The sequence below is a fragment of the Amphiura filiformis genome, chromosome 20, assembly GCF_039555335.1.
Source record: "Amphiura filiformis chromosome 20, Afil_fr2py, whole genome shotgun sequence".
In the NCBI taxonomy this organism is placed as follows: domain Eukaryota; kingdom Metazoa; phylum Echinodermata; class Ophiuroidea; order Amphilepidida; family Amphiuridae; genus Amphiura; species Amphiura filiformis.
The window spans coordinates 42602285-42615849 of NC_092647.1; the positions used below are offsets into that span (position 1 = coordinate 42602285).

The 13565-nt window shown below is 38.3% G+C and overlaps 1 protein-coding gene across 1 annotated transcript in view; it reads left to right on the forward strand.

The window, feature by feature from the left end:
- Positions 1-13565, forward strand: part of LOC140143127 (bone morphogenetic protein receptor type-2-like) — a 129373-nt gene that overhangs the window by 9106 nt on the left and 106702 nt on the right. Inside the window, exon 2 of the mRNA XM_072165182.1 lies at positions 4412-4610. Coding sequence (XP_072021283.1) covers positions 4550-4610 — 61 coding nt within the window. The 5' untranslated portion in view covers positions 4412-4549. The remainder of the gene's footprint in view (positions 1-4411; positions 4611-13565) is intronic.

Genomic DNA, 13565 nt, shown 5'->3' on the forward strand with positions numbered 1-13565 from the left:
GAGGGTACTTTAATCTGTATCACAATATAAGACAACACAACATTAGTGAACTCGAGTACCTGACGCAGGAAGCATTGGCATTCCCCGCAGTAACACTCACCACGACCAGAGCAAATTAAAGTCGAGTTAGATCTGCAATAAAGAAAGAAAAGTATATAAATGTTTAATTCGGTCATTGCGTTATCAGGCCTCAAGCGTGTTTTCGTACGGACATGATCAAACCAGATATGTCTGAAAGCCGCCAAAAATGCCGGTTATTTGACCCTCTACCGTCATCTACTTTTTGAACGACTGAAACAACTACGCACAATGACCCTAACACTCGTAGGTGGCCTATGGGTCGGTGGGAAATTGAGTCATTCCATGTGAAATCAACCAATGGGTTGGCAGGTCACCCCCTCAGATTTTGCTGAAAATCATTTCTAGCATACCTCTATGGTAATAATGAACACATGGACAAAATTAGCGTTCAACTCCAAGCGGTTTGGAGATCTGCTTGTCAAAATTTCACCCAGACCCCCCTTTTTGCTCTGTGAGTCGCGTCGTTGAATTTTTAATAGTGCGTTTTGGAACACTCATATTTTGACTTTAGGAAAAAGATATTAAGCTGAAAATTGCTACCTAGAGTAACTTTCACCCAAATAAGCAGAATCTGGCCTTAAAAACAGTGTAGTGCTTCCACTTTAAAAGATATGGGTCTACCAAAACCCCTTTTCGTTTTGTCATATATCACCGTATACGGTATCCAGAACACACTCGTACTCTTAAATAGATATCAGGGAATGTTCAAACTTCATATTTATGCTTAATAGGCCAATATCTCTCCCCTGAAACAATAACAGACCATTGACACCTTTAATTAGGTATTGGCTTGGACCCAAAGTTTGCTCTGCAAAATGAAATCCTGAAAACACCGCCCTTACCAGTTGACCTTTGACCCTGCAGATGAAATCCGACACACTTGAAACTTACACAACACATACTTAAACATTTGATATCTACATATATCTATCTAAATTTTACACACATTAAATATAGGATGCTGGCTAATCTGTGTCAAAAAAGTGTGAAATTTGTGAATTTTGAAAAGTGGAGTTACAAAGCTAAGATTTGGTACAGATGTAGAATAAGTGTTTAAGCATTCATGGTGTAAGTTTCAAGTTTGTCGGAATTCATCTGCGGGATCAAAGGTCAACTGGTGGGGGGCGTGTGTTTTCAGGATTTCATTTCATGAGCAAACTTTGGGTCCAAGCCACGATTTAATCAAAGGTATCAGTGGTCTGTTGTTGTTTCAGGGGAAAGATATTAGCCTATTAAGCATTTTTATGAAGTTTGAACATTCTCTGATATCTATTTAAGAGTACGAGTGGGGTCTGGAAACTGAACACGGTGAAATATGACAAAACAAATAGGGGTTTTGGGAGACCCATAACTTTAAAAGTGGAGGCACTACACTGTTTTTAAAGCCAGATTCTGCTTATTTGGGTGAAAGTCACTCTAGGTAGCAATTTTCAGCTTAATATCTTTTTATCTTTTTATATCTTAATATCTTAAAGTCAAAATATGGGTGTTCCAAAACGCTACAAATTCAACGACGCGACTCGCGAGAGCAAAAAGGGGGGTCTGGGTGAAATTTTGACAAGTCAGATCTCTAAACCGCCGGAGTTGAGCGCTAATTTTTTCCATGTGTTCATTATTGCCATAGAGGTATGCTAGAAATGATTTTCAGCAAAATCTGAGGGGGTGACCTGCCAAGATTTTCAGCAAATTGGTTGATTTGACATGGAATGACTCAATTGTTTATAGATGAAAATGCGCTCTTTTAAATAAGTCTTGATCCTAAATCTCTTTTGGTGTAGGAAAACATAGCCTGATTTCATTCTTAAATTCAATCAGTACAGGTATGTTGTAATGTTGTTTTTCACACATAAACCCATTATGATAGTGATCAGTAATCAATCACAGATAATTAAATGGTGTGAGGCACTTGACCTAAATAACTTTATACTGTAGTTTACAAAATGTAAATATTCTTTGTTGTTGCTTGTTGTTAACTGTTGCATACTACGCACAGCTGATTTTCGTCTCAGACACACAGTCAAGTGAGATACCTAAACAATACAGTAAGTAAACAAACAGTTTGCTGAAGTGCATTTGCCTGTCCTCATGTGGCTCTGGGTTGAACAAAGCCATATAGCCACACATTTGATGGGTGTACATTGTACAATGTACTTCTAAGGTCAAGTAAAAAACATGTTTTAACATCGGGCCTTTTTGAAAGAAAAAAAACCTCCCAATTTGGCAGAACAAGAGGCACTCATAGCATCTCTTGCCTTGCTCAAGAAGTCTAGCCACAAATTTGCTCACCGATAGCTTCACATTCAAGGCTAGAGACCATCTAGTCAGATTCGCTGAGGCATGACACTGTGTAAAGCAATGTGAATTCAGAAGTAAACACAGCCTATCACGACGGGCGATCATATCAAAAATATTGCTAAAATTGCACTTCAACAAAATGTTAGATTGTTCAAAATTGTACTCAAAGGTACAGTTGACTCATAAATTTCATCCAAAATTCAACATTAACACAATAAATAAACATCTGTTGCAAAAAGTGTCAACACTGTCCGACCGAAAAAACGACAGCAACGTACTCTAGCAACGAATGCGTATGTTGTATGCAAATTCGAAGCTAGAGTTCTCAAGTAATTCTTACCATATGGTTGATTTGTTTATTACAGGTACTAAATACTAAATTAACACATTCATGCTTGAACATACGTCCATTCTTGTTTAAAAAATGTCTAAATCTGAATTGAATGATTCATACATCCGGTAGACCGGTACATATCATGCCAGGTGTACATGAAGGCTAAATTAGGACTGGTGTAGCAAATTACTGAATACTCGGGCAAGAAAATTTTTTTGTAATAGGATTCTCGGGCGGGACTCGAATTCCCGGGACTCGCTCACACCCTTAATTTGATGTTACACTTACAGAGGAAGAAGAAGAAGAAGAAGTATCTGCTGGATAGCTGGATCAATCTCCTCTTTCTTTCATCCTCTCTAGTAATACATGGTTGCGTATAAATGTCATAAGGTGGGCACGTTTTCGCCCGCCTTATAACTGGATTGTCGCATATAAATGTCATAAGGTGGGCACGTTTTAGCTCACCTTATAAGTGGAGTTTTAGTACTCTGAAAGAATATAAAATTACCGTATTTCGTCAAATAAACGCCCCCAGGGGCGTTACATTTTCCCAAGGGGGGGGGGGGCGTTTATTCAAGGTCAATTTTAGAATGATAAAAAATGCTAAAATGATGAAATATGAACTAGAAACACTAGACTTCTGGCTCACTTCTGGGTTTCCAATCCAGATTTTTGCCAATCATTGACGCTATTATCGACCATGTGGGGAACTTGGTAAGCTTACTGCACAAGATGGCATGGAAATATCAGCATTTTTTAAACATCTTGGTTGAAAAAAGTGGTGGGGTCGTTTATTTGAGGGGGGGGGGGGCTATTTGACGAAATACGGTAGGCTCAAAATAAGGCATCAATCAGTCCAGTAGGACAAGAGGTTGCAAAATGACAAATATTAAAAATTATACTGTACAGCTTTTGGAAAAATGAAATTCCATCATCTTTTTTGGTTGCCCACTTTATGACATACATATGTACGACATGCTGCATAGACAATTATACTGTATACAATGTACATGTATTGCGCATCCATTTTTTTCAAGTCAAGTAATACTTTATTACTAGATCCACAAGGGAAATTTCACTCATGAGTGCTCATACAGAATAAGTTAAAGGAGTATTTTGTGATCCTAGCATACTCTTTTTATGACATTTTCAGTACATATCCACGAAAAAAGCATATTCCCAAAATTTCAGTTGATTCCGATATTGCGCTTACGAGTTATGCATGATTATGTGTATTACACTGCTCCATAGACAATACGTTGTAATTTCGTTCTGGTGCACCAGAACGAAATTCAAATTTCACGATATCTTTGCTAAACGAATTAATCTGCAAGAAATATTTTATACATAAACATTATGTAGCCAGAGGTTTCCAGTGATATAAAAATCTCAACTTTTTTTGAGAAAAGTGGGGGATGAGGCTGTGGATCACGAAATGCCCCTTTAAAATACATGTACAATGCATACCACATGCTTTTAAAAGGCACACCAAAATCAGACAGCACAAATGCTGTTGAAAAGTGAAGTGGTTGTACATGTACAGTACATTGTGTACATGTAATGTTCCTGACAACATAATTGATACTAAAAAAAGTAGACCAGTCGCTCCAAATTAATTTGTTTACAATTGCTGTTTGTTTTAAGTTGTAATTTTGGAATAATTTACCAATTCTCATTTCACACTTTTTCTTTCTTTTTCAGATTGCACTTTGACAGATGGGAGAGATTGTGAACCAATCCATAGTCACCCTGCCGTAGCCTTTTTCTCAAGGAATTTAGTATTCAGTGAACCTACCCTCGTAGATAGATCTCTCAGGCTCTTGCTTGTACTTATTCAACATGGATTTATGTAAATTATTATCTGTCACAACTGTGGCAGTCTTCTGTTCTCTTTTAATTGGTAAGTACCGGTACTATTTTTATTTTAAAGATAGTAAAAAGATACAAATACCTTATGCATTGTATTGCAGATTTTTGTCTTGCAGGAACACCTACAACTTTATTTTGTACTTTAGGCTAACATGGTTTTAAATAAGGTACAAGTTTTTGCCTGTGTTTACAGACTGGGGTGCCAATCTCTTTTGAAGTGATTTGGGGCCAGACTTGTCTGTGCCCAGACTGTCAATCAGCACAATACATGTATGTTGCTTGGGGAGCTTAACTGTACCCAAGGACACAACAGGATAGCACTTGTGTGCTCAGTCAGATACCATTTATGACATACCCAACTCCACTCACTGTTTGCGCTTATTGCCACCTTGCACTGTGATTCCGCACCCACAATAAGGGCATTACGATCAGAGGATGTGTACATGTACAACAGGACTCCAGTTTGGCTTGACTTGAACCTGTATATGATCATGAGTTTGATCCGGTGTTTATGACTGCTTAGCCACTAAAACCAAATCAAAACAATTTTATTTCCAAATTATCACAACATATAGGCTCCTATATGTACATGGACAGCCTTTACATATTGTAGGCATGTATACTCCACAAGCTTCTTTGTCAGTGCTGGGAAGAGGGGAGTGTGCCACAAGATATGAGAGATGCTAACATCGTCACAATCTACAAGAACAAAGGAGATCGCTGTGACTGCAACAATTACCGGGGCATTTCATTGCTTAGCATAGTCGGGAAGCTGTTTGCTCGCATAGTTCTACTGCGTCTACAAAAGCTGGCTGACAGAATATATCCAGAGTCACAGTGCGGGTTCCGCTCCAAGAGATCAACAATTGACATGATCTTCTCACTACGGCAACTGCAAGAAAAATGCAGAGAGCAGCAAAAACCCCTTTACCTGGCATTCATTGATTTGACTAAAGCATTTGATCTTGTTAGCAGGGACGGACTATTCAAGATGCTTCCTCTGATTGGCTGTCCACCTAAACTACTCAGCATAATTCGTTCTTTCCATGATGGGATGATGAGTACTGTTCAGTTCGATGGCTAAATGTCTGAAGAATTTGGTGTCAAAAGTGGAGTAAAACGAGGCTGTGTACTCGCACCAACACTGTTTGGCATTTTCTTTTCACTGCTACTCAAGCACGCCTTCAAGTCAACCACAGAGGGAGTGTACCTTCACTCACAATCTGACGGTAAACTCTTTAACATTGTACGCCTGAAGGCCAAGACCAAGATAAGGGAAGTGCTGATTAGAGACATGCTATTCGCTGATGAATCTGCGATAGCTGCCCACTCTGAAGTTGAGCTACAGAAACTGATGGATCATTTCGCATCAGCTTGCGACCTCTTCAGCCTAACCATAAGTCTGAAGAAGACTCAAGTCATGGGACAGGGCACTATAGCTCCACCATCAATCCACATCAGTGATCAGCAACTTGAGGTAGTTCACCAATTCACCTATCTAGGCTCTACTGCCACAGACAATCTATCTCTGGACGCTGAGCTCAACAAAAGGATCGGCAAGGCGGCCTCTACTCTCTCCAGGTTATCTAAGAAAGTATGAGAGAACAAGCAGCTCACCAATACAACAAAGATGGCGGTCTACAAGGCATGTGTAATCAGCACGCTCCTCTATGGTAGTGAATCATGGACAACCTACTCTCCGCAAGAACGGAAGCTGCAAGTATTTCACCTGAGATGTCTACGCCGCATTCTTGGAATCTCCTGGAAAGACAAGGTCACAAACAATGAAGTCATGTCAAAGGCGGGTATCCCATCAATGTATACGCTACTACGCCAACGCCGCTTCGATGGCTAGGACATGTCAATCGAATGGAAGATGGTCGCATTCCCAAGGATCTCCTCTACGGAGAGCTATCTTCAGGACACAGAAGAAAGGGTCGACCGCTACTCCGCTTCAAGGATGTCTGTAAGCGTGACTTGAAAGCACTTGACATGGACTGGGTCACCTGGGAATCTGCTGCTAGTGACAGAAAAACTTGGAGGCAACATCTCTGACGGCCTGAAAAGGGAGAAGACGCCATCCAGAAAGCTGCTGATGAAAAAACGAGCAAGGCGCAAAGCCAGTCAGTATGAAACATTCAAACCAACCCTACCAGATGCATCAGTCTTCAGATGCCAGGTCTGCAACAAAATCTGCAAGTCTCGCATTGGTCTATTCAGCCACACAAGACGATGCTTTCCAACCACCTCAGACGGCGCTACTCCATAGTCTGCGAAGACTGACGGATGCCAACGATATGTATGGGAAGGAAAAAATAAAGAATCTTCAAGTCCAGCTATGTACAAATGTACACATGCCTAGATACAGATTGAGATCACTCTAGTACACTGTCTACAACAAGTATGTGTATGTACAATAGCTGAATGAGAGTCCTACACCTGGCTTATGTAATCATGGTAATGGGCCTGCACTTGAGTTCAATCCTTGGTCACTCTTGGTTTATCCATATGTACATGAAGGCAGTAAAATTCAGCCAAAGAGCAACTAGTTCGTAGGACACTCCAGCTTGAAAGTAAGCTATCCATATAGCCTAGATATTTTAGTGTAACTTTTATTTTGTTTTGTATCAGTGTTCAAGCCCTGTTTAGTCATCAGTGGACATAATTTCAAAGGTCCAGTTTGACCTGCTACCAAATTGGTGTAAGCAAGCAGAAATTTGCATATTTAATGCAGGAATGGGCCAAAGGATAATTGTGGCCTAAGAAGATAACAACATCGCAAATTTGGTCAATTTTGTAGTACATTTATTTTAGCGGTTGGTACGCCACTACTAGTTGGCAACATTTCAGGGTGACGAGGGTGTCCATCGGACAAGCTGAGTTAGGAAAATAGCATGTCCTAATCAAAGTAGCCCATCTCGGATGTGCGGACAGGCTGAGCAACAAGAATGGTCGACTTGCATAGTGAAGAGGTAGTGTAAATTTGAAATCAGCATAGAAAATTTATTGCTACCACCACCACAACCAGTCAAACTGATCACCATAAAAGAATGTGAGGAGTAAAAACTTAAAACTGTCAGGCAGAATAATGTATTGAATTAAAATGTGTTGAACATGGATTGGAACCTTGGTTTTCTATGAGGGAGGGGAATTCCTGTGATAGGAGCAGCAAATTCAAGCTTGCTGTAAATTAGAAGTTGTTATGTTCAAGGGAACACCTGCTGCAATATAAGTCTGCCATTATGAAATTTACATGAGGCTATTTATAATTTTAAATTAATGGCCACTTTGCCAGTGTGCAGAGGTTTTAGGCTTCAAAATAAGCCAGAATTTCTGAGGGCCATTTGGGCCCTTGATCTTAAATGTTTGAGGGCCCTCACAATTTTTTATGGGCCCAAATTTTGGTTTTAACTTTTAACCTATGATAGTATGAACCCCACAAAAAAGTGAGAAAAATGGTAAATTTCTTTCGGGCCCTCACTGATTTTCGAGGCCTGAGAGGTTTGATCAATGACAAAAATACTTTACTTTATAGTGTAAAATGATAGATTTTACAATTAGGGGGGCCCTATGTTTGCTGAAATCATAATCTTCAAAGAATGAAAATTTTTATTTAAGTTAGTCTTTGAGGGATGGGAATAGTCTGATGAGAGCAGAAAGTTCAAGTTTGCTGTAAATTAGAATAATTTGATATGAAGCAAAGCACCTGCTAACTCTGTCATTATGAAAATTATTTGTGGCTTATAATTGAATTAATGCTGAGAGGTAAAACACATCAACAACAAAAATGCAGTAAATATTTATAAATCTGAAAATAGTGGCGTAAATATTTTATGAAAGTTTAATGTTGACTCATAATTATTTTATCTTTGAAAATGATCATTATTTCTTTGCCAATGTTAGTAATTAGTATTTTGGGCCCACAATGTACCAGCTAATGTATCACAGTAGCCATAAACCAGGCGGTGAATGGCATGATACATGTAGAGCCGGCAACTTGTGAAACCGCCTGGCCATATAGCATTTTCAATATACTCGGTTAGTTTTGTGGGGTTCATTATCGAACCCCAACGGTTTTAGCTTGTATTTGTATTATTTATTAACATAGGCCTATTTGTTTGTGAAATTTCGAGCGTTTTAAAATTTCAAAATAATCCCATTCAATTACACTGGAAATTTACTGAATTTAGAGAATGCACGGCGACCACCACCTGCATAAAACTGTATTATCAGGCAATTACTTAATATTTAGTATTATTCTGAATATTAGGCCTGTAATTTCAGGCAATTTTAAGCCCTCATTTATTTTAATCCTATTCATTTAGGATGAAATCAATAAATATGGGAATGTATGGAATCAGTACATTGTAAGTATTGCAAAAAGTAAGTCTATGATGGAATAATGCAATAATGTGTCATCAAATTCCGGATAGGCCTTGAATGTCTGGCATATATAACTGCATGGCTTCATCAAACTTTGATTTTCTCCTTTTCTGTTTTCGTTGTTGTTATCATTTGTTCGCTTTTCTTTCTAGCCTGATGAGAGGGCAAGGTAAATTATAGGCCTTTATATTATCTTTGTCCAATTCCCCTGTGTAGAAAATATTAAATAATGACATTTTAAAGTGTCATTTGTTCCCAAAATATAATCAATCAATCAATCAATCAATCAATCAATCAATCAATCAATTAATTGTTGATAATAATTCAATAATTCAATCAAGTCATAAATCAATCAATGAATCAATCATAATACAATTTGTGATCATTTTGCATAGCACTACTTTCGGGCTCTATTGCTATTAGTATACTATCCAGAGAGGCTGACGCGCTCGATTTAACGTCTCGCGCTACGCGCTCGCTAAGTCCGTGAGGGCCACAGACTGCGGCTACATTTTGCAGTGAAAATGTACATGTATAGGGCCTATACCACTTCTATGTAGGTCATTTAGCAAAATTATTTTCATATTGCAAATTTGGGTTCCACATTTGGATTCCAAGTACACTTTTGGACATTGGGCAATTTTTTCACGGATAGACTTTCTCCACCACTAGCTGGCTAATAGCTGCGAGAGTATCTCTTGAATTTATCCTTCTTGAGATAGGATAATGTTGGAGAACTTACCTAAAGAACGTCAATGGAACTGACATCGTTCCGACAGACTACATGTATGTATACAGGGGAGAAACTGGAAATGATACAGTCACAGGATCGCACCAACTAGAAGTTTAAAAACAACCCTTTTTCTTGTGATAATCTTTATTTTAATTTTATTTTATTTCAGACATACAGGGTGTCCCAGAATGATTTGTACCGTGTTTGCAAAAATAACTAAAAATAGAAGACGGGCAGTGTATCTATTTTCGATACCAGCATTATAATGTTGGACATGTCTCCTACCTATTCTGTTAATTTCAGCACACTACCTTTATTTGTTTTGGCGTGGCATGCAATAATGTAAAATCAATGAAAAACGACTCGCATATTTTTGAAAAATGGCACGATACGATTAAATGAAGAACGTGGGATGTTTGGCACAGCATTTCGACGACAACTACTGTTGGGGTTGCGCCTTAAAGCTTGCGGAAAGCTGCAATGTTACTCGAATGTTCACTCTAGTTCTTACAGTCTTACGAGCACCTGAAGCTTCACTCTGCCTGACAGTTCCGTGCTCGTCAAACTTCTTTACCTTATACACTATCGTCTAATGAATCTTCTTTGCATCTAAACATAGCTGCCGGTTTGCCAGTAAGTTTTTGAAAGAAATCTACGCTGTTGTACAGTAAATTGAAGAGCCGTCTTTTCTGTACCACAACCAGTTCGATCTCTACAAGCATTTCAAATGACATGGACCTCACACCACAATAAATATATTTAAAACTACCCCAAAGAGAGAATGGGATTAGGCCACAAATCCTTAATTCCATATAATGATTGCTTCGTAACGTCATAAATAATAGATAGATATCGGCTATTTAGTGGAAATATGAACAGGGCACAACTAAAATACCTGCATAACTTTTTCCAAATAACTTTGTGCTGAACGGTTAGTAATGTTACAGATTTTCAAAATAGGTTGCGTTGTCAAAACTTAGAATTCACCATTTTTACGCAATCTTCTATAACTTCTACTAGAAACGTCCAATTTTTAAAATCTAAAAAATCTGAAAAAGCTAAATATATGTAGAACTTAAAATGCAAAACAATATGACCCTTCAACATGCCCTTCATACCTAAAAAATTCCATCTTTCCCGGTACAGATCATTCTGGGACACCCTGTATTTAAAGAGGGTAGCCAAGATCAGTGGACCAGCACTGCTTTACACAAGGCCCTCTGAATAACTTGGCAGATTATGTGACTTCAAAATGAAGTTACCGTATTAATATTCATCCTGGTTTTTTGTATTGGTAAAGTTTAAACCGTTTACTAAATTTGTTCACTTACGTGAGCTTTCGACACAACGACTCTGTGTCTTTTTCAAACTGATGGTGACTGTTTTTTTGTATAAATTTGTTTACATAACATATCCTGCAAATTCTAATTTGGTCTTATAAATAGAGGCTTTTATAATATAAAAAATTGAATTTCCTTGAATTCTGCATTAGTGTTAGGGCTGAAGATTCAGCACTGAATCTGCATCCTCAATACTAATGCAGAATTCAAGGAAATTGAAGCGATAGATTGGCCTACAAATGTACATGTATGGGCATGCCTTTTACATTTTGCCTCCAGATTATACTTGATTGACTTGCTGTGTCTCGTTCAGATGATACAGTATCTGTCTGTAAGCATTGCATTTCTTAGTTTGGAAATGCCGAATTGCAGACAAAATTTCAGGAGACAGATGCTGTATACATGTACGTAAAAATGAGAAGTACATGATTGAAAATATTCATCTGTTCATCAGGCAACAACAACAACAAAAAGAAAGAAAAGGCGATCGCGTATTGCTACATGTATGCAGCAAATCCAATTTTACATACCTACAATTATACGTACATTCATGCAGGTCTCTGAGACAAACCTTTTTTTTTGCCTAGATGGTATTTGACTTTGTATTTGCCTCCGACGACATGTCACGACAGTAAGAAATATAATTTTTAGACTATTTGTCCACTGTATATGACTTTCTCTTCTCTTTTCCACTTTTTGAAGCATACATGTAGGTCGATTAGGTCCAAACACATACATTGTAGGACTTGCTTTTTACAAGTTTTTAAAAAAGTACTGGATGCCTCCTAAAAATGCATTTTTTTTAGGTAAACACATAGGCCCCCTACTGAAGGTTTCAGAAATGAAATTGGTTTTATTTTTAACAATGATATTGTTCACAAATTATTATGATCAGACCTCTTACCATCTCACTTTTCAACTTCTTTGTTGATAATATTACAATTTCCAATTTTAACGCTGCCTTATATAAACGTATCTTTTGACTGATGCATGGGAGATTAATATCTCAAGACCACTGGCACCTTGAAAACAATGAATATGCTTTAGAAATATGCTTTTACGTTTATATGGCCGGAAGTTGTCATATATCGAAAGTGAAGCTTTTGTTACATTGAATGTGTATATACAATGTATCTGTATAATATAGGACTATAATCTGTTTTCAAAGTGCAGAAAAGATGCTTGCAATTACAAGGTGTGTACGATTGCTGCCCTTTACCAAAATACATTTTTGTTATTATTTATTATTATTGGTACATTGTATTTTCGGGGAATGCACTTCCTAGACTGTATGTTCATGACTTGTGTTGTTCAGGTAAAAGATTTTTTTAAACAGCTTGCCCAGTTCTCCACAGAAGAACTGACAATAAAATAAATAAATTTCGGATTTATATAGGGCCTTTTTCCAGCTACATGTAGATCTTGAAGGATTCAAAGCGCTGTAATTTCGCTGCCATGGTGAATCATCACAATCAGATTGCATCATCTAGGCCAGTTGCAGCCAAACCTCAGGGGCAGACCTATCCGCACTTAGATTGTAACATCCACCAATTATCTGTGCAGCTCCCCAAATTCCATTGGGTGAAGGAAGTTTTGATAACCAAACAACTAATCACCGATTTTTTGAAAGCAGGAGGAAACCGGAGATCCCGGAGAAAACCCAAGTAGAGCGAGCATGGAATCGGGATAAACCAAGTGCACATGAGTCCTTGGGCGCGGGCTTGAACCGGGACCTCAGTGGTGCAAAGCGAGGGAACTACCGCTGCGCTAACTCACCCTCCCATACACCATACACATGTTACTTTGATGACAGACAACAGAATTTACATGGATAAATTTTAACCTTAACTAATTCGCCAAGGAACTTGAACCAAAAGTGGGGCTTTCACTTTAAATGCAAAAATAAAGAAAGGCTGATTATTAATTAAATAATTGATGGATTGATACACGATGTACAATGTAGATGGATATTCCATTTCTTATCTTCATAATGATTGTCAAAAACATTTACAGGAGCTACGTGTATTTACAGGTAGACCATAGCCTTCTCTCAACACGATGGCTTGCATTGTAAGTCAGTGCTGGAGGATAAAAGGTAGTAGTCGGTAGATAATGCGTTTTCTTCGTGATTTGCCCAAGGAAGGAGTCTTTTTTTGTCACGGTCTGTTCTTTACCAATCTGTGTAGTCTGCAGTGGAAATTGCACAGTATTTGGACATTGCCTGAATATTATGTATGCTAGGGTTGCATGACTATAAGTCTGCAAAATTCAAATATGCAACAATCACTAATAGTGGTGAACAAGGCCAATATTATTTAAATATACATGTACTTTTCAGGCATTTTCCCCCTGCCGAGGAAAATCATGCACATGGAGCGGAAATGACGCCCTTTATATCAAGTCATGGAATCTCCTTTATAGGACCCATACCCCCCGGGAACCCATACCACTCCTCTTGTGTGTCAGCTTTATTTGCCTAAATATTTGAGCGCAAACACTGCTAGGTCATGCTCCCCTTCGATTCGCCTTT